Here is a 22,307-nt window from a genome sequence, read left to right as displayed (position 1 = left end):
GGGGCTAGCAGAGCCCTGGCGTGCGTCCCACAGCTCTGGCTACCGGTGGGGCCCTGCTGTCCAGACCGGCCGGCCGCGCATGCGCACGGCGGCTGCAAGCGGGTCCGTCACTTGGGCACGGGCGCCGCCGACATGGCAGAGCCACACATCGAGGAGTAAGGTAGGTCTCCCCCAGATCGCGATGGCCCGCCAATCGGTGGCCCTCAAATTGCAAGCCTGGCCACCGCGTAGGCCTCCCCCCCCCCCCCCCCCCACCCACCCCGGAGTCAGATTCCTTCCGCCCCCCCCACCAGGACGCCACCGTGGCTGCGGGTCCGAGCTCCCGCCGGGTGGTACCAGATGTAAACCATGCCGGCGTGAGTTCAGCCGGTCGCCCACGGAGAATCGCCATGGGAGCCTATTTCAGCGGCCCCGGACTGGTGCTGCAGTGACCGTGTGGGCGCAATTGGCAGCCCTGTGTTGGAGCAGCGTGGCGGGAATTTCCTGCGCCCCCGGCGATTCTTCGACCCGGCGCGGGCTCAGAGAATCCCTGCCCCCATCTTCTCAAACTTGCCCCTCACCTGAGTTGTGGTGATCCTCAGGTTAACTCACCACCAGTCAGCTCTGCCCCTCAAAGGGGAAAGCAGTCTATGGTCATCTGCGACTATGGGGACTTCATTTAATGGTGGCATCATGGTCAATGCCGCAGAATCCGAAAGACAAGAGCATGGCTGGAAATACTGAGTAGGTCAGGCAGCATCTGAAGGACAGCATTCCGTCAGCCCAAGACAAAAGAACCGCACCCTTCTTCTTTGACTGGTGTAGTGGGACCTTCAATCAATGTTACTAAAGGCAGGTTGAAGTCCCGACTGAACTAATAGCAACTTTTCACTACCCCAAGACATCAGCTTTGATGGTGGTGCTCAATACCTGGAATGAAACTGGAATCTCTAACATTCTGAGCCAAGTAGGAGTGCAGCCACCATCAACGGCAAGTCAAACTTTAGGGCAAGATATTACAAAACAGGAACCAATGTGATTCAGGTGGTAAAACATTTGCCTGGGCCAGAATATCAAGCCCCACTCCAAGCAACTTGTGCACAAAATTTAGGATTACACTCCAGTGCAGTACTGAGGGAGCGCTGCACAGTCAGAGGTTCTGATTACACGTTCAGCCGAGACCCTCTCAAATGAATGTGAAAGATCTGATAGCATTATTTGGAAGAGCAGGGGAGTTCTCCATAGTGTCCTGGGAAATACTCATCCTCCATATTCAATGTAACCAAAATAATCTGGTCATTATTCAAAATGATGTTTGTGCCAGTTTGCTGTGCAAAAAACGGTGGCAGAATTTTATGCAATAGCCACTGTATTTCAAAAAGCAATTAACTTTGAGAATGCAAATCTGTCTTTTTATCATATATCTACTCTTTGTCAAAGGTTGCTGCTTCGCATTTGCTTATTGACAGAAATCCCTTCAACTATCTCCATGCCAAATGTTACACCATTTGTGACATAATAGTAATCTTTATTGTCACAAGTAGGCTTACATTAACATTGCAATGAAGTTACTGTGAAAATCCCCTAGTCGCCACGTTCCGGCGCCTGTTTGGGTTCACAGAGGGAGAATTCAGAATGTCCAAATTACTTAACAGTACGTCTTTCGGGACTTGTGGGAGGAAACTGGAGCACCCGGAGGAAACTCACACAGACACAGGTCGAACGTGCAGAACGAACAAGCCGGGAATCGAACCTGGCATCTGCATCAAGCATGACTGGCCAGGAGTCTCTCCCGCTCAAACTGCTTGTTGGCCTGTTGGAATGATTTTGCAGGTTGACATTCAACCTGTTGTCTATGTTATGAACACACCTTCATATTGGAAGCATGATCTGTTTCTATAACCAAACATCTTGAATAGATAAATACTCATGAATACAATATTAGTAGCCGTTTTACTTGAGGTTTTTCCAAATGTATGCAAAAATGTTATCACGACAGCTTCAGGAAGGTAACTCGCTGTGCTTTATTTATCATTAAAAACTACACACAGCCATCATACAGACCGAAATTATAATTTAGCTGTCAGTCTAAAGATTTTAGTTTAAAACAAATTAATTACACGTTGAGCACAGAAAATCCACAACTTGTAGTAATATAGAGCTTCAACAGGGTAAGAAGTTTCAAGGTGCTTCACAGGAGTTTAAACAGTAAAAACAAATGATATTTAGCCAAAGAAACAACATTAATTTAGCACAGTGGGTTAAATAGCTGGCTTGCAATGCAGAACAATGCCAGCAGCGCAGGTTCAATTCCCATACCAGCCTCCTCGAACAGGCGCCGGAATGTGGCGACTAGGGGCTTTTCACAGTAACTTCATTGAAGCCTACTCGTGACGATAAGTGATTATTATTATTAAATCAAATGACTAAATGTTTGGTCAAAGAGATAACTTCCAAGCACTGTGACAAAGTGCCTCAGAGAGGTGGAGAGATTTAGGAATGGGATTCTGGAACTTAGGGCCTAGATGGCAGAAGGCATGGCCACCAGTGGAGTGAAGAAAGTGGGGAATTGATAAGAGGCCAGAGTGGAGTCAGGTCGAGCTCTTGGAGGATTGTAAGGCTGTAGGAGATACAGAGATAGAGAGGGGTAAGGCCATGGCGTGATTTGAACACAAGGATAAGAATTCAAAATTAGAGGTGTGGTGGACCTGTAGCCAATTTAGGACAGCAAAGACAGGGGGCAGATTTCTGACTGAACTTAAGTTTGCGAAAGGTGACAGATGGGAGAGCAGCCAGGCTAGCATTGGAATCGCAGAGTTTGAGAGGTAATTAAAGCATGGATGAGGGTTGCAGTAACAGACATGTTATGAAGACGTGCTTTATGTTGAATTATGTTTTTAATCCACCAACTAGAAACCTGAATTGAAAAAAAACCAGAGACTAAGGTGATTTGAGATTACAGCCAAAGTTGTCCACCTCAATTTGCACTACTATATATTGTAGATTCCAATTCATTAGAGTGCAGACTGTCTGTAAAACCATTAAGGATGATCACGTCAGAGCACGAGATACTCACCCTTGGAATATATGGATAATGTCCTTTTCTGGATCACTCTGACAGTAGGAGAAGTCACATGACAAGTCATCCTTTGTATGTTTTAAGCACGTGATTTCTCAGCAGAACTGAGATCAAACAGCTTAAAGGGAAGAAACAAGTGGGGTCTCTCCTCCCCTTTTTCTCCAACCCACATGCCTGCTGCAGTCAGAGATTTCGTAAAATAATTCAACCCAGCACTACCATCTCCAACAGAACTAACTCAGTTGCGTACATCTTTACATCAGAAGCTTTGAGACCATTGAGTTCAGCCTAATGCCAGCCAAATTATCAAACTACTGACTGTATATTCTTTTTATTTTTAATGGCCTCCTATTCAGCCAACCTATCCTTCTCCACACTGCAATCTGTATCTGTGAGTGTGTGAACTTTGAGTGTGCGTTTGTGTGAAAGCCAGTATGTATTTTGTTATTTTACTTAAACTGCTTTCAGTATAATAAAGCTCAGCTCTTTCTTTGTTAAACTCAAGAAAACCTGTCCTATGTTATGAAAGCAGCTCTTAAACAGTTAAGTACAAACTTAATTGACAAGCATATCCTTTTCCAAATCAAACTACTGTGGTCAAACAAGAAGATGAAAAAGTTATTTGACCCCTTCTCGCAGATGTCTGGGGCAGGGCAGGTTACATTACAGAGGTCTTTGTGATGCAGAAGATATGGAATCAGAAGCTCAGGCTCAGGTTAAATAGGATGCCAAGATTCTGAATAATCTGGTTCAACCTAAGCCAATAATGGAATGTGTGGTTAGGAAACAGAGTTTGTGACAGTGTCTGAAGGCAATGCCTTTGCTAAGTATCAGTGGACAAGAAACTTAGAATTACAGACATGATAATTTATACTGGGATTTAAGTTTATATAATTTTTAATATGGTAACAAGTGACATAGCTTGCAACTACACAATAACCATGAAAGCTAAGCACACAATCTTTGCATTTTGAAAATCATACAAGTATAATTGCCTTCATAAGTATAATTGACTGTTGTACACAAGTTTTTTCTGAATTTGTTTTAAATAATTTTTGGCCACTTAAATTCAAAATACCGTAAATTAACTCATTTAGTGCATTTATCTCCTGTATTCCTTTCCCAATAGGCACATGCAGTTTGGCTGTACTACACCATACATAGAACTGCGTATGCATATTTACAGTTCACTCAGGGAGTCTGAGTTGCTGTGGCAACAGGCACCTTCTACATGCATGTTGTATTCTGGAGCTATATATATGTATATATATATATATATATATATATATATAGTGATGGCAGAAGCTCCAACTTTCTTCGCATCAAATGACTGACCAGTAATCTCTACTGCTGTGACTGTTTGCCATTGGCATGTGCTGGAAGGGGCGGCATGGTGGCACAATGGTTAGCAGTGCTGCATCACAGCTCCAGGGAACCGAGTTCAATTCCGGCCTTGGGGGACTGTGTGGCATTTGTACATGATGCAACCATCAATTCATTCGAGACAAGATTAGAAGTAATCCGTAGCTTTAATCAACTTAGAACAGTGCCTGCCTGCGACTGATCCAATACTGAGAACCGCCTACAGGTCGACTGCTCTTTATACCTCCCTTCTTCAAGGGGAGGAGCCATGAGCGGAGCCCATACATGCCCCAACATGTTCCTCTATGGATAATGCCATACAATGGCCCATAGGAGAAGGCCACAGGCGCAATAGCATAGTACAGGTATAAATACAAGGGCAACAGCACAGATACAAATACAATGGTGGATTATTGGCATAATACATTCACCACAGTACATTCTCCCCGTGTCTGCATGAGTTTCCGCTGGGTGTTCTGGTTTCCTTCCACAGTCCAATGATGTGCAGGTTAGATGGATTGATCATGATCAATTGTCCCTTAGTGTCCAAAAGGTTAAGTTAGGTGGGGTTGTTGGTTTAAGGGGCTAGGTTAGCGGACTGATCCTAGGTATGGTACCCTTTCAAAGGGTCGGTGCAAACTCAATGGGCCAAATGGCCTCCTTCTGAACTGTAATGATTCTATGATTTGCAAGTTGATATTCAACTTGGTTGGCCACGTTACAAATGTATTTTCCTTGGCCATCAATCCCTGCCTCAGAAGCAGGGATGCTACACATCTCAACACAAGATCTCCACATGGAACTATAGTTGATCTTGATTATGCCACTGTGACTTCCTTTGACGAGTTCTGACAAGTCACAGCTTAGCAAGCATATTTTACAAAATAAACATGATAACATGACAGTGCTACACACTTATATTTTGGCATTATTCATTATAATTGTACATAGTGAATGTGATACTATTTTACAATGCATTGAGAACAGGTAGGAAGTATTGTGTTCAATTTTCATTTATATGCAGAAAAAGGTAGAATGAATAATGCAATTCAAAGGGTACGACAATCCATGTCATATTTTAAATTATTGAAGTATGACAAGCTTATAGTTACTTAAATGCAAATGTTCTTTTCCAGGGAAATGAGTATTGCTTCTACCTCCTTCCCAAAATTCACACAACTCATTTCTTCTGATCTTGTCTCCTTCCTCTCTCTCCTTGTTCAGTCTCTTCCCATCTGAATTTGTGTTTCCTTTGATGCTCTACATCATATCAACCATTTCCAGTTCCCCACCCCAAAGCGCCCTCCTCTTCACTATGGATGTCCAATCCCCCTACACCTCCATCCTCTACCAGGAAGATCTGAGAGCTCTCCATTTTTCCTTTGAGCGAGACCTGAACATTCCCGATCCATCACCACTCTCCTCTTCCTGGCTGAATTTGTTTTCTCACTCAATAATTTCTCCTTTAACTTGTCTCATTTCATGGAAATAAAAGGTGTGGCCATGGGTAGCCTAGTTATGCCTGTCATTTTGTGGGTTATTTGGATCACTCCTTGCTCCAGTCCAACTCAGGCCCTCTCCCACACTCTTTGTCTGTTACATCGATGACTGTATTGGTGCCACCATGTTCTCATCTGGACCTGGGAAAATATATTGATTTTGCTTCTAGTTTATATCCCTTTCTCACCTTCACATAGTCCACCTCCGACACTTCCCTTTCCTTTCTTGACCGCTCTGGCTCCATTTCCACTGATAGACTGACCACCAATATAATAATAATAATAATCTTTAATGTCATAAGTAGGCTTAACACTGCATTGAAGTTACTGTGAAAAGCCCCTAATTGTCACATTCGGGTACACGGAAGGAGAATTCAGAATGCCCAACATACCTAACAGCACGTCTTTTGGGACTTGTGGGAGGAAACCGGAGCACCCAGAGGAAACACACGCAGACACATGCAGATTCTGTTCAGACAGTGACCCAAGCCGGGAAGCGAACCTGGCACTCTGTCGCTGTGAAACAACAATGCTAACAACTGTGCTACCGTGCTGCCCAATATTCATTACAAGCTCAACAACTTCCACAACTCCCTGGACTGAGAGCTCTTCACACCTAGTTTCCTGTAAGGATTTCACCCCATTCTCAGATTGTTCACTTCCGTTGCATCTGTTCCCCTTCTGTTAGAAAATGACGATTCTAACATGTGTGCATTTTTCCTTAAGCGAAGTTTCCTCCATCCCCCACTGTAGCTGACAAAGCACTCAACTGGGTTCGACCTGTTTCCCACACCTCTGCCCTCAGCCCTTCCCCTACCTCCCAGAGCCATGATAGGATCCTGCTTGTCCTCCTTTCCACCCCATCAGCGTCCACATTCAAAGGATTATCCTCTGCTATTCCTGCCAACCCCAACACGATGCCACCATAAAACACATCTTCCCATCAGCACTCGGCATAGACCACTCCCTCCATAGCAACCTGGTCCACTCTTTCATCACACCCAACCCTAAGCACCTTCCCTGCGAACGCAGAAGGCACAGCACCTTACCCTTTACCTCCTCACCATTCAAGGCCCCAACCACTTATTTGGGGTTAAGCAGCGTTTCACTTGCACCTTCTTAATTTGGCCTATTGTACTCACTGCTCCCAATGCAGTCTACTCTGCACTGGGAGACTAAACACAGACTGGGTGACTGCTTTGAGGAACACTTTCACTCAGCCCACAAGCATTACCCCAATTTTCCTGTTGCTTTCCATTTTAACTTAACATCTTGCTCTCATGCCCACACAATCCATCTTTGGCCTCTTGCACTACTCCTGTGAAACCCAACCTAAGCTGGAGGAGTAGCATCCCATCTTCCAACTAGGCATGTTACAGCCCTCAGGACTCAACATTGAGTTCAACAGCTTTGAACTGTGACCTTTCTCCTCCACCAAAACCCCCTTTTTAAATCCCGCTCCCCCCAACCCCACGCCACCTGCCTTGTTTTTAAAGCTTTTACACGTTTGTTGCAACCTCTCCCAGCTACAGTACAGTATCCAACATATTCTCCCTCTCTTTAGTTCTGAAAAAGAGTCAGTTGGACTCGAAACGTTAACTCTCTTTTCTCTCCCTTCAGATGTTGTCGGACCTGCTGAGTTTTTCCAGCATTCTCTGTTTTCAATATAACAATCTCAATGTTTAAGGAAGAAGATTAGTCACTGCAGATTTTGAAAGTCGATCCAAATTTCAGATTGATGGTTTGAGTAGATTTCTGTTGTTCTTGTATTATGATGATGGTGAAAGAAAGAATTCCATTTATTTACCATTTTTCATAACCTCAGGATTTCCCAAAATATAAAATGTTTAATGACTAATAGGGAGTTGCAGCAGCCAATTTGTGCCCAGCTAGCTCCCACGAACAGCAGTGAAACAAATGTCTAGATCATCTGTTTTAGGTGTTGGTTCAGGGATACATGTTGCCCAAGACACCTTAAAGTAGTGCCACATGATCTTTCATATCTGGTGTACAAGGCCTCAGTTTAATCTCTCATCTGAATGATGATACTTCTGACAGTACAGCACTCTGCCAGTGCTGCACTGGAGTGTCACGTTAGACTTTATGCTCAAGTCTCTGGATGGGATTTGAACTCACAACCTTCTGACACAGAGACAAGAGTGAGCGATATGACACTCTGAACTGTATAGGTCCAAACTGGGGCTATTTCTGCAAAGCCATTCAATGGATGTTGTGAAAGGCATACTTGCCTCCCATCTCAATTGAGCTTGTGTAAGGTTTGATGATCATTAAGGAATACGCTTAAACAAATATTTTAAAATACTTAACCATGGAGACTGTTAACGCATATATCTTGCAGTATGGAGTATGATGGTCTCTTAAAATGAAGAGAAGTATAATCATGCATTTCTAGTTGTGTTTTTCCCCACACCTTAGCTGGAGTATTGTGTCCAATCCACACTTTAGGAAGAATATCAAGGCCTTGGAGATATGCACAGGAGATTTACCAGACAGGTACCAGGGGTGAGGGACTCCAGACAAAATAATAGAGAAGCTGGGGTTCTTAGAGTAGAGAAGATCAGATAAACTTTAATAGAGGTGTTCAAAATTGTGAATTAAAAAAAAAGAGTAAATAAGAAGAAATGGGCAGAAGGGTCGATAACCAGAAGTAACCATTGAAAGTAATTGGCAGGAAAACTGGAGAAACCTTTGTTTTACACAGCACGTTATGATTTGGAACACAATGCCTGAAAGGATGGAGAAAGAAGATCCAATAGTAATTTTTGAAAAAAGGAATTTGATGTATACTTCAGAAGGAAAACACTGCAGGTTTGTAGGAAACAAGCAGGAGTATGGGAATAATTGGATAGCGTTTTGAAACATCTGGCATGGGGACAATAAGCCTCATCCTGCCCCAAGATTAGGATTAATTTTTTTTTTTTTTTTTTTTTTTTTGAAGTTTTTTATTTAACACAAATTTGTAACAGTTACAAAGCGAAAAATGGCCCTGTGCAAAGAGCCTTAACATAGTGAAAACGAACAGTGGGAAAGAATAAACATGTTAATAAATGTTGAAACCAAAATCCTTCCATACGGCACTTTCCCTGCCAGCTCTGTTTTACCCATGCCACACGTGTTTCCACTACACTAAGCTAACGTGGCCCTAACCCTCTTCTCCCTCCCCGCCCCCCCCCCCCCCCCCCCCCCCCCCCCGGCCTGGTCTCCCCTACTCCCCCAGGCCTGGCCTGCCAGGTCAGCCCTGCGCTTGGCCCTAGCTCGCCCCGCCCCCCCTCCGATCTCCCTGGTGCCCCCTGACCTACGCTAGTCACACTGACCCCTGCCCTTGGCGCCTACCTGTCTCCCGTCCCAGCGCTCAGGCCCTCCCCCCCACCCACCAGGGACCCATTAACCTAATTGTATCCCACCGAGCCCTTTCAAGTCCCGTGACTAGCCCCTAGCCCATCCCCCCATCAGAGGCCCCGATCTCGCACCAGAAGGTACCAAGCACAGGCCCCCCCCCCCCACTGCGATCCCCCCAAAGGACCCTAAACAGTGCGCCCTCCAACCCCCACTCTCTGTCCAGGCTGAAAACAATCTTAGATAAACATTACAGTACAGGATAATTTAACAAACCGCCGCCACACAAAATGTCTGAAAGCCCCGAGTCCTTTAGTTCCAGTCCAGCTTCTTTTTCTTAGTAAAAGTCCTAGTCAGAGCAACTTTAAGTTAACAGGCCGCCGCCACTGTACAGCACTGAAAGAACTCAGTGCCCATTAGTTCAAGTCCAGCTTCTTGTCTTTAATAAAGGTCCAAACCTGTTCTGGTGTCTCAAAGTAGTAGTGGAGTTCCTCAAACGTAACCCAAAGCTTTGCAGGATATAGCATTCCAAACCTCACCTCCTTTTGTAGAGGGCTGCCTTTACCTTGATGAATCCTGCACGCCTCTTGGCCAGCTCCGGTCCCAAGTCCTGGTAAATGCGCACCTCGCAGTTCTCCCATCTGCTGCTCCCCTCCGCCTTGGCCCATCGCAGCACACGTTCCCTGTCAGCAAGCCGGTGAAAGCGGACCACCAAGGCCCTCGGTCGGTCGCCCATCCTGGGCTTCCTTGCGGGGGCTCTATGTGCCCCATCCAACTCCAGGGTCGAGGGAAGGCCTCCGGTCCCATCAGCGCCTCAAGCATACCCGTCACGTATGCGCCCACATCCGACCCCTCGCAGCCCTCGGGGAGGCCAACGATTCTTAAATTCTGCCTCCTGGCTCTGTTCCCCAGCTCTTCAAGCTGCTCCTGCATCCTTCTCTGACGGGCGTTCAGCTCCTCCACCTCGTGCTCCAGCTCCGTTACCGTGCCCTCCTGACTGGAGAGCTTCGCCTCGACCTCCCTGATCGCCTTCCCTTGGGCCGCCTGTGTCTCGACCATCCGGTCCATCACCGCTCGCATCGGGTCCACGTGTCCCTCCTCAGCTCGGCGAAGCAGTTCTTGAAAAACTCCATCTGCTCCTCCCTTGGCCAGTGAGCCTCCGCTCCTCGGTCCCCGCCGTCCGCCATGCTTGGCCGCCCGGCCTGGGTTCCCCGCTGCTCCCGCTTCGATCCTTGCCGCTCCACTCGACCGCTTCTGGTCCAGCCGCCCATACCCCGGGAAGAAAGCCTCTTCCCTGTCGTCTCCTCCACCGAGTTCAGGCTGCCAGGTACCTAAAAAGTCCGTAAACAAAGGTCCGTTTGCCCATCTCGGGCGGGAGCGATCCGACCTGCGACCTGCCTCCTCGAGGGCGCCACCGGAAGTCAAGATTAGGATTAATTTTAACCAAACACACTGGATTGGGGTCGGAAAGATGTTAATCTTAAAAGAAAATCAAAGCCGACCCCAATCTGCTCACGTTTGGGTTTAACAGAGGTGCGCCAGGTAGGAAGCTTGCATCTGTAGCTAGGAGCGAGTAGTGTGTGGAGTCAACATGTGGCTAGTGCATGGGTTGGTAAATTAAATATTTTATTGAGGCTGTCAGCCTCCAATTTAACATACCTAGCAGGTTTAACCTTGGCCAGTTTCATGGTCTGTCAGCTGAAGGCCGAAGCCAAGTATCTTTACAGCACTGCTTGCGGGTTCGGAGTAGCAGAATGTTTCCTCCTTGTTCCCTAAGCTCACCCAACACTCTACACCTGAAATTGGGGTTTCTACCCCCTCCCACATGTTCCTAGCCACAGATGCAAGCTTCCTACCTGGGCCAGAGTCCTCGGCTCCTCTGAAAGCCAAGCCAATCAATCAGGCTGATTTCTGGGTGAGAAATAGGTCATGGCCAGAAGATATACTCCATAGAGCTAAAGGTTCATGGAATGCATCAAAAACACAGCGAATCATAGAATACTTACAGCACAAAAGGAGGCCTTTCAGCCATCATGTTGATGATGGCTTTCTGCTTGAGCAATTCATCTATTGGCAATCCCCTACCATCTCCCTTACACATTCTTCAATTTCAAATAATAATCCAATTCCATCATGAAAGCCCCAATTGAACTTGCCTTTCACCACACTCACGGGCAGTTAATTCCAGATCTTGACCACTACTAGTTGGGTGAAAAAGTTTCTTCTCATGTCTCCATTCCTCCTTTGCCAATTATCTTAAATCTGTTTTTCTCATTCTCAATCATTCCATCAGTGAGAATAAATTTTCCCCCATCTACTCTATCCAGACCACATGTAATTTTGAATACCTCTATCAAACCTCCTCTCAACATTTCTTCCAAGGAAAACAGTCCCAACTTCTCCAATCTATCGCTATAATTGAAGTTTTTCACCCCCGGAACCATTCTCCCTCTGAAAATCTCTCCCAGGGCTAATGATTCTAGATCAGCGTGTGCACTGAATTACAGGAGCTATGTTAGACATTATCAAAATACTGTAGTCATTAATTATCACACAGTAAATATTTATGACCAAATATCTCCAAATGTGGTCAACATCAACCTGGCCCCAGATGTCTTTGAATTTTGTGATTAACTTCAGTATCTTCATTAGTCAGACATAAGCAAAATATATTTGTTGCCCCAGAACAACACATCTCTCCATTCTATTCAGGGTTTATATTGTTTATATACAATTGCTGATAAACAAATTCAAAGTAACAAAAGAAAAGTTTAAGCCTGAAAGCAGAGAGCTCAGGTGAAAGAACCAAAGATGACACAAAGAGTAACCTTTTCATGCAGAAATGGTAAGTATCTGGGGATGGGACGTTTCGGCGTGGCCCATTCGGCGTAGCCCTTTCGGTGGAGGAATTTTTCGGCGGAGGAATTTTTCGGCGGCAGGACAGGCTTCAGAAAGACAGGTTAGTGCAATGAGCAGACATTTAATATCGGTCTTGCTCTTGCTCTTAGTGAATAGCATGCCCGCAGGTCCTTACTATTGGTCAGTGAATTTTGTATTTACCTTGAACGATCATAAAGAAGGTGAGTGTTAAGCTCTGATGATAATTATTAAATAATAAAACCCCAATTCTAACTTAAACTAGGGAACATCAACTCTTTCCAACAGTGAGGAAGTACTTTATGTTTAACCCAGAATAGTCAAATTTCTTAAGGTTAGAAATGGATTTTGTAATTTCAATAACCAATATGAACAGCTTTGTTTTATTGCCTTCCAATTTAAAACTGATTATTAATTCTCAGATCTTCATTTAAGTTTCTTTCAAGGCAGATATCAGCTAGCTCCATTATTACTGGAAAAATCAATAGTGATTTCTAAATGAAGTTTTAAAATTACCAATTGAAAAACAATTCAACATTAATCGTGCTGCTTTTGAGACATTCTGAAAATAAGCGGACAGGCGGCCCTGTTCAGGGGGACAGCAGCCGGCGAGGTGAAGCGAACAGGCGGCCCAGTTCAGGGGGACAGCAGCCGGCGAGGTGAAGCGGACAGGCGGCCCAGTTCAGGGGGACAGCAGCCGGCGAGGTGAAGTGGACAGGCGGCCCAGTTCAGGGGGACAGCAGCCGGCGAGGTGAAGCGGACAGGCGGCCCAGTTCAGGGGGACAGCAGCCGGCGAGGTGAAGCGGACAGGCGGCCTGGTTCAGGGGAACAGCAGCCGGCGAGGTGAAGCGGACAGGCGGCCCAGTTCAGGGGGACAGCAGCCGGCGAGGTGAAGCGGACAGGCGGCCTGGTTGAGGGGAACAGCAGCCGGCGAGGTGAAGCGGACAGGCGGCCCAGTTCAGGGGGACAGCAGCCGGCGAGGTGAAGCGGACAGGCGGCCCAGTTCAGGGGGACAGCAGCCGGCGAGGTGAAGCGGACAGGCGGCCCAGTTCAGGGGGACAGCAGCCGGCGAGGTGAAGCGGACAGGCGGCCCAGTTCAGGGGGACAGGAGCCGGCGAGGTGAAGCGGACAGGCGGCCCAGTTCAGGGGACAGCAGCCGGCGAGGTGAAGCGGACAGGCGGCCTGGTTCAGAGGAACAGCACCCCCCCCCCCCCCCCCCCCCCCCCAAGGTTAAAAGGTTTATTCAAAACCTTGGAACCATTTCACCTTTGCTCCTGAGAGGGGAATGGGATGTTTCGGCGTGGCCAATTCGGCGTTTTAATGAAGGTTTTTTTAACTAGGTTTTTAAAATATTTTTAAAAGTGACGCCGAAATGTCCTGACGCCTAAACGGCCACGCCGAATCAGCCAATTATTTCCCTGACGCCGAATCGGCCACGCCGAATTGGCTACGCCGAAACGTACCAAACCCGGTGGAGACAGATTCATTCAATTGTGGCTTTCAATTGAGAATTAGACCACTACCTGAAGAGCAATGGATGGTCATACATGAATTTGACTTTGTGTCAAATGTCTAAACTGGACCTGGGAACTGTGGCTTACAAGGGAAATTGCAGACATTATTAGATTCAAATGAGAAGCATGCAAATTAGCAAGAAAAAGCAATAGACCTGAATATTAAGAGCAATTTAAAATTCAGCAAAGGCAGACCACGGGACTGATTAAGAAGAGGAAATTACAATATGAAAGTAAGCTAGCGGAGTACATTAAAATTGACTGTCAAAAAAGTTTCTATAGGTAAGGAAAGAGAAAAAGATTGATATAAACTAGTGTGGGGACCTTACAGTCAGAAATGGGGAAATTTATAACGGGGAACAAAGAAATGGCCGAGGAAGTAAATTCATACTTTGCTTCCGTCTTTGCAAAAGGAAGACATGAGTAATGTTCCAGATGATCTGAGAAACACAAGTTGTAATGAGGGGCTGAATGAAATTAGCATTAGCAGAGAAATAGTTTTGGGGAAATTAATGGGATTAAAGGTGGATAAATCTCCAGGGCCTGATAGTCTCCATCCCAGAATAACTTTGTGGCCCTAAAAACAGTAGATGCATTGGTGGCCATTTCCAAAATTGTTTGGACTCTGGAATGGTTCCAATAGATTGGTGGATAGCGAAAGTAACCCCGCTATTCAAAAAGGGAGGTAGAGAGAAAACAGGGTGGTAGGGAAGTTCCTAGAGTCCATTAACAAGGATTTCATAGCACCGCATTTGGAAAGTAGTGTTATAATCAGACAAAGTCAACACAGATTTATGAAAGGGAAATCATGTTTGACAAATCTACTAGAATTCTTTGGAGATGTAACTAGTAGAGTTGACCAGGGAGAACCGGTGGATATGGTTTAATTAGGCTTTGACAATGTGTCACATAGCAGATTACTATATAAAGTTAAAGTACATGGGATTGTGGGTAGTGCCTGGAGATGGATAGAAACCTGGTTAGCAGACAGGAAGCAAAAAGTGGAATAAATGTGTCTTTTTCCGATTGGCAGACAAGTGGGGTACCGCATGGATCTGTACTAGGACTGTTCTCATTTTATATTAATGATTTGGACAAGGGAACTAAATGTATTATCTCCAAATTTTCAGATGATACAAAGCTGGGTAGGAGAGTGAGCTGTGAGGAGAGGCTGAGATGCTTCAGCGAGATTTGGACATGCTGAGTGAGTGGGCACATGCATGGCAGATGCAGTGTAATGTGGATAAATGTGAGGTTTTCCGTTTCGGTAGCAAAAATAGGAAGGCAATTATTTGAATGGTCGCAAATTGAGAGAGGTGGAAACTCAGCGAGACCGTGGTGTCCTTGTGCATAAGTTGCTGAAAGTAAGCGTGCAAGTGCAGTAGGCAGTAAAGAAGGCAAACAGTATGTTGGCCTTCACAGCGAGAAGATTTGAGTATAGGAATAGGGACACTTTACAACAATTGTATAGGGCATTGGTGAGGCCACACTTGGAGGATTGTGTGCAGTTTTGGTGTCATTATCTTAAAACATCTGAGGATGTTCTTGCTATGGAGGGTGTGCAGCGAAGGTTTACCAGGCTGATTCTTGGGATGGCAGGACTGTCATATGAGGAGAGATTAAGTCGGTTAGGATTATATTCATTGTAGTTTAGAAGAGCGAGAGAGGATCTTATAGAATCTAATAGAATTCTAACAGGATTGGACTGGATTAGACTCAGAAAGAATGTTCCCAGTGTGCGGGAGACCAGAACTAGGAGTCATAGTTTGAGGGGGATAAACCTTTTAGGACTGAGGAGAAATTTCTTCACCCAGAGAATGGTGAATCTGTCTGCCATCTACAAGGCACAAGTTATATGTGTGATGGAATACTCTCCACTTGCCTGGATGAGTGCAGCTCCAACTACACTCAAGAAGCTGAACACCATTCAGGGCAAAGCAGCGCGCTTAATTGGCACTGCATCCACAAACAATCACTCCCTCCACCACTGATGCACAGAGGCAGCAGTGTGGTACCATCTTCAAGGTGCACTGCAGGAGCTCAACAAACCTCCTGAAGACAGCACCTTTCAAACCCACAACAACTATGATCCAAGGCCAAGGGCAGCAGACACATAGGAACATCAGCACATGGAAGTTCCCTTCCAGGCCACTCGCCATTCTGATTTGGAAATATATAATTGTTACTTCTCTGTTGCTGGGACATAATCCTGGAATCCCCTCCCTAACAGCACTCTGGGTGTACCGACACCACTTGAGCTGTAGTGTTCAAGAAGGCTGCGCACCACCACTTTCTCAAGGTCAATTAAGGATGGGCGATAAATACTGGGCTAGCCAGTGAATCCCACATCGCATGAATGAATTTAAAAAATAGTTGTTTGTAAATAATGTCCCTGACCTGAATGTCACATATTTTGATAGGAAATTCTAGTTCATTAGAGTGATGAACATACTCTAATCTGAAACGTGTTTTGCTTGTGGATTGATTCTACACAATTCTAATCTAACAGATATAAGAAATGAAGTGGTATGGAAATAATTCAAGGCTGTGGAACAAAAAGAACAAATGCAAACTGCCAATAAAGAGCACAAAGTATCATCGGTTAACATAAATGAGCAAGGGTTTACTTTTAAATATGTAACAGAGAGTAGAGCTTGTAACAGGCTACAGTTCCTGGTTATTTCAATCATTTGCTGGGCAATTACAAAAACAAATCACTATTTAGAATATAAAGCAATAATCCAGAAAATAGAATATACACAGAAAATAAACATACAAGGTACAAAAGTTCACCACATTCAAAGCCAGAATTATGAAGTTGAGAAACAATTACAGAGGATCCTGCTGTCATTATGTTCCATGTTAAGCTTCACTACTGTACAATGTACTTCGGAAAACAACCCCTTTCAGTATGATTTCAATTGCACAAATTCCTTTCCCACCTGAACATGTTTTGTACTAAAAAAAAAGCTCTTAAGCATAAAATAGGACCACTTTCATGGGTCACGGTAATAAATTTATTCACATTTGATATACAGGCCCAATTAAAAATGCCTTGCGGTAGAAATTAACTTAGGATGATAGCGCAAAACTGACTATATTAAGTCAGCCACCCATTATATACCCCTTCCAATATTTAGTTCCATGATTGCAATGAAACAGAATCCATCCTTAAGAGGCACCACTTAAGCTACTGTCCAACTGGAAATTCTCCCCCACTGTCTTTATGGCACTTGAGGCATTGAAATACTACAATGTGACTCGTATACAAGAATTCTGAACATTGAGCGGGTAGAGAAAGCTTTCAGATGAAGTGCAGAAATCCTGGTTTGCAAATTAAAAGTTTCTGTTATGATATTTCTGGAATTTCAGATATTAAGGTACATTCTAATGAGATTTCTAATTTGGATTTCTGCACCTACCCAAAGACTATACTGCCCTATATACTCACTAAATATAACAGTGAGAACTGCCATACCTGCTTACCTTTTGTGTTCTTTTTAGATGGGTGACCTTAGAATTCAATGGCTGTCAATATTAGTGATAAGCATTTCTTTAAAGTGGATCATAGATGGAGTTACTGTAACGCCAATCGGAAGTATAAGCTGTGATCCTATTAAATAGAGACTGAAGTCTTTCAGAATTTTTGTGATGAAATTTAGGACTTCTGTTCAGAAAAACACGCACTTTGAACTTTAGCACATTGTTGTAGCATCAATGCTCCTGGTTCAGATGCAGAAACAATCAGTCCACCACAAATGTTTGACTTAAGCCAAGCACAGGAGGCCTTACTTATTGCAATGTCTTCCAAACTTGCCACCTTTTGCTCTTATGTGATCTTATGTCAAATGATCATCTGGTGGCTGCCTATTCATGCCTATAGGAACTTGACATGCGCTATAAAAAATAAATCACCACATAAGCAATATAGTGGAATACAAAGTACCACCAGCAAATTATCTGAATCATTACTTGATTGGTGTTTTTTCAAACTGTGGCACGGGGCATGGATGCTGGGCATTGAAAAATAAAAATGGGAGAGATATAAAACAAGCTGCCAATTTACGATCATCCATTTTACACCATCAGGATCACCCCCCACTGATTGTACTACAGGTTTGGATTACAACAAGATAGAGAAAAATGATTGAAAAGGACAGAATAATATGGCATTGATCCTCTCCAAAAGAGGGGCAGCTTTAAGATAAATGTTACACAACGTTAGAGTTCAGTGAAGATTACTATGAAAATGCATCATGAAAAGTTATGTTTAGACACTTCCACGTGTAATCGATGGGCAAGACACCTAGCCTGTAATTGTCCTTTTCAGTAAATTTTCCATCCAGCAATTTTTGACTTCACATTTATTTGAAATAATAGCTGTGGATGAAATATAATGCCAACCCCTCAGCCCCTTCCCTGTTGCTTGTACACTTTCAATTGTGATTTTGTTTGAAATAAATCAAACTGTAGTTGCAGGAATAAGGTTACAAAACTATGTTAAAGATGCTTGACATAAAATAAAAAAAATTTAAAAATCCTTATAAATAAGTACCTTCAGTCTTTGGTTAGTAATGCCAAAGCAAATTTTACTGCAGCTTCCTGATACGGTGGTTTGTGTTGTCTATACCAAAATAAACTGCATCATTTCTAAAGTGTTATAATATTAACTGGAATAAAGTTCCAGGCGATGATTATTGAATAAAGCACACTGGAAAGTGCAAAGATTTATAGTTTGATTATAACATATAATGTTTAATTTGAGTATCAGCTTTTTTCCTTGAACAAAATACATTCCCTTAGCAAATTTTAAGTACCACATTGCACCATTCCTTACATGAACATTGCAAACAATTTAATGATATCTGCCTGCAATGGAATGATAGACATATATAATATATAATATATATAGGTGACTGTTTAACTCAATGTTTCAAACAATACAGGAATTTATATGATTCATCTTGTAAAAATGATCTATTTTGAAGAAAACTAGAATGTTTCAGAGCGCTCCATATCTAACATGGGCTCTCAATTTATTGTATTTAGTTACATCAATACAAAGTCAAAATAACTTAGACTTAATGTAAAAATTTGGGTGCCAGTTAATTGAATCCAATTTAGCAAAGGTCACCTTTAGAACATACTTTTACAAATCTGCAGCTCCAAGCTGACTGTTGGTGGATGTAAAGCCTATTTCACTGCCCAATGGGGAAGTTTAGTAAAATAAAACATTTTAATTCTAACGGCGAGCTGATTGTTGTGGTATCTGATAATATCAAAATTTAGTCAGCCTTTAGATTTTGTAAGTGGCGGCGATCTGCATGCGGAGAATATACAAGCAAGATCTCCACTCTCCCTGGCCATTGAGCAGATTGACGTAGGAACAAGCAGTTGTAACCAGGTCTGTCAATGCTCCCTTACTGTAAATGGTACTTATTGTGTAATGATGCAGAAATTTAATCTAATTTACTTCATAGAGCCTAATGACTAAACTATTGACCATTCTCTTTGATGGTGATGTTGTGGGATGGTGAAGACAGGTCAGTGTGATCTCTCAGCGTGAGATGCCACACATGCGGGTGAGAGATTGGAACAATATAGAAACACTCATAGTTTTAAAAATATAAATTTAGAGTATTCCATTCTTTTTTTTTCAATTAAGGAGAAATTTAGCATGGCCAATCCACCTACCCTGCACATCTTTGTGTTATGGGGGTGAAACCCACGCAGACTGGGAGAGACTGTGTAAATTCCACATGGAATTTGTGGACCCGGGGCCGGGATCGAACCAGGTCCTCGGCGGCGTGAGGCAAGCAGTGCTAACCATGCACCCTATAGATACAATCTTCTGATATCTAGGCTAGACAGGCCTGCAGTACTCGAAGGCATTGTGTTGATGATTAATGTGGCCTGGAAGAATAAATCTGTCAATGATCTCCACTCAACTCCACATAAGCCTGCGAGCTTATGCCTATTAGTTTAATGTAGTTTGATTGATAGCAACAGTGAGCATTCACCAATGATAGTTAACAATGTAATTTTTAACAGGCTAAACTCGTAGCAGTACTTCTCTAAATATTTAGAGATCCAAGGCCATGCTCTTCCGACATGTACTTAAACCCTCCACATATCACTAAATGGTATGTCTCCCTGGAGGGAGTGAGTGTGCATAATACTTATTGGCCAAACAAACTCTATAGTTACGGATTCATTAATCACTTGGTTTGGAAATACTTATGTTTGGTGACAGGTTTCTGCATGTAAAACTAAACAATCAACTGGCAATATTTTCCATGGCTTCAATGAGTACATTCCCTAAAGCTATCCCTGTTCAATTTTGGTTTTCAAAGCAGACAGGGTTGCTATGCAACTAAGTAGCTGATTTCTCACTTAGAAAAAGAGGGAGAAAAATCGCTTCCTTAGTGCTCCCTACTAAACAGTACTTTTAGACTCGGCAATTCTGAAGAACACATCGGAAATGTTCGAAGAACCAGGCAATATTCTGTACTTTGCGACCACCAAACATTGCAACACGTGACACTGCAACTGCACCACAAAGAATAATTAAAACTAAAATACAATTCTGTGAATATCACTGAATAATGCTGGTGCACTAAAGAAACAGACTAATAAATAAAATTCCAAGAGTGCAGATTGTGCTTCAATTCTTAACGTAGGCACATTGAGTGCCTGATGAAAATTGAATTTTGAACAGTTGAGAGGAATGCTGGCCAGACTCACCCTAAACTTTGTAATGTTGTAACAGCAGACTGGATGCAATAATCTGAGGCAACCCAAAAAGATGTCAGTTGTATCTGAAGCCAACTACAAACCATGTCAAAAACATTACTGATGCACATTGCCACAAACTTAAAGGAGCAATTTACTGATGTGAAATGACGGCTGGATATTTGAAACACACAAATGCTGTAAATGTTGAGCAAGTCAAGCAGCATCCAACACTGCCGGTTTGGCTTTATTCTTTCAGGCGCTGACTGACATGCTCTGTACGGATTTTAATCTATTTTAATTTTCCAGCAAATATCAATAACTGGAAATATAGCCATTATTCATGAGCATTACCAGCTAATAATTAATTGTTTGTATTAAATATATGAGCACTACAGCTGCAGTGGTATCAATGTCTGTAATGCATATTTCCCTGCAAAATAATAGTGGAGAGTACCACACTGGTCAAGAAGCATTGCTGGATCTGGCTCATAGAAAAAATGCTGTTAGAAATAGTTGAATTAGCTGCTCACCGTGTACAAGCATATTTCAATTTTTACCAACCTTTTGTAACATATACATTTCTGTAGTTTCCTCAGCAATCTAATCTTTGCAGTAATCTGATTTATTCTGGAAAAAAAATCAAACTATCATTTGAAACTTCTACCCTATTCCGGTAGTGTTTGGTGATTCTGTAGTTGGCAGATTTCCATTTTGTTTAAAGATTCTAAAAAAAAAATACACATCGGAGAAACACAAACCAGAGACCCGAATCAGGAAAATTGACCCCTAAGTAGTTTTCAACCAAGGAGTCGTCTACTTGGGTTTTCAGTGGGAGGTTTGCTCAGTTGTTGCTACACAAAAGAGCTTGGGAATGCTAGCTACAAGTTCAACTTCTCCAGAACAAAGCAGATCTTCGAGGAATATGTCTCAGGATTCTGCTGATAACGATTGAAACTTAACTAATTTTCAATTAGGAGTGAAATCTATTTTTTTTAAATACACATTTAGATCTTACAAACAGTTGAGCATTGGCAGCACAAGTATTGATGGGCTGGCAGACTGACACCTTGTGAACATTAAGAAGCTACAATACATGCTGTTCAAAATATGCAAGAACATTTATGCATTTTGCTGCATTATCTTACAAAATATATCCCAAAAAGGATTGTGGCTATCAAAAGAAGTGACACTGAGGAGCCATTAACTTCTTCATACATTCAACAACGGAATTTGCCAAATCATAACAGTAGAATGGTTCATCTTGGCGCTGTTGTTTGGACTTCTTATTTAGTCGTTTATGTCCCTGACCTCCAGAGATGACCAAAACAGAACTCATCTTCATTTTCTTTGTCCTTTCATTGTCACTGTGTTTAGCCTTACTTGAGAGACTAGGTCAGTCAAGACCTCATAGATTGTGCTGTCCTCTGGGCCATGTTCCAGCGAGCTGGACTGATGGAGCAGGTCAAAGATCCTGTAGATGACGATATACTGCTGTGTCGTACTGATGCGTCTCCAAGCCAACCCCTCTGTCTTTGTTAATTGTGTATGAAGAACTGGAGTATTCTGCCTGTGATCCAATATGACCCATCTTTTCTGCATCTTTTCCTTCTGCTGGAGACGACAGGCTCGTAAGTGATGGATTTTTGTTCATCAATGTGGCAGTGGCTGCCAGCCATAGTGAGAAATCTGACTGGGACCACAGTGTGCATGGTAGGATACCATACCCCTTCCTGAATGAACAAAGGAACACGTTAAGTCAATTCAATCATGACGAAGTAAAATCCACCAACAATCACCAGAAATGGCTCTCTATTTTGGATTAAATGACCTATAAAAGACAGTGGATCAGCGTCTGTAGAGAAAGGCAATAGTGTAAGATAGTGTATTAATAAGTATGCTTGATTC

At 43.3% G+C, this 22,307-nt stretch overlaps 1 protein-coding gene across 1 annotated transcript in view; it reads right to left on the bottom strand.

The window, feature by feature from the left end:
* Positions 1-21,611: 21,611 nt before the first annotated feature.
* Positions 21,612-22,307, bottom strand: part of arhgef10 (Rho guanine nucleotide exchange factor (GEF) 10) — a 372,032-nt gene continuing 371,336 nt past the window's right edge. Inside the window, 6 exon segments of the mRNA XM_038800413.1 lie at positions 21,612-21,657; positions 21,659-21,794; positions 21,797-21,865; positions 21,868-21,924; positions 21,927-22,083; positions 22,086-22,132. Coding sequence (XP_038656341.1) covers positions 21,612-21,657; positions 21,659-21,794; positions 21,797-21,865; positions 21,868-21,924; positions 21,927-22,083; positions 22,086-22,132 — 512 coding nt within the window.

This window comes from Scyliorhinus canicula, chromosome 6 (genome assembly GCF_902713615.1).
Source record: "Scyliorhinus canicula chromosome 6, sScyCan1.1, whole genome shotgun sequence".
Classification (NCBI taxonomy): Eukaryota; Metazoa; Chordata; class Chondrichthyes; order Carcharhiniformes; family Scyliorhinidae; genus Scyliorhinus; species Scyliorhinus canicula.
The sequence above is the reverse complement of the archived record's forward strand: the minus strand, read 5'-3'. Positions and strand labels throughout refer to the sequence as shown.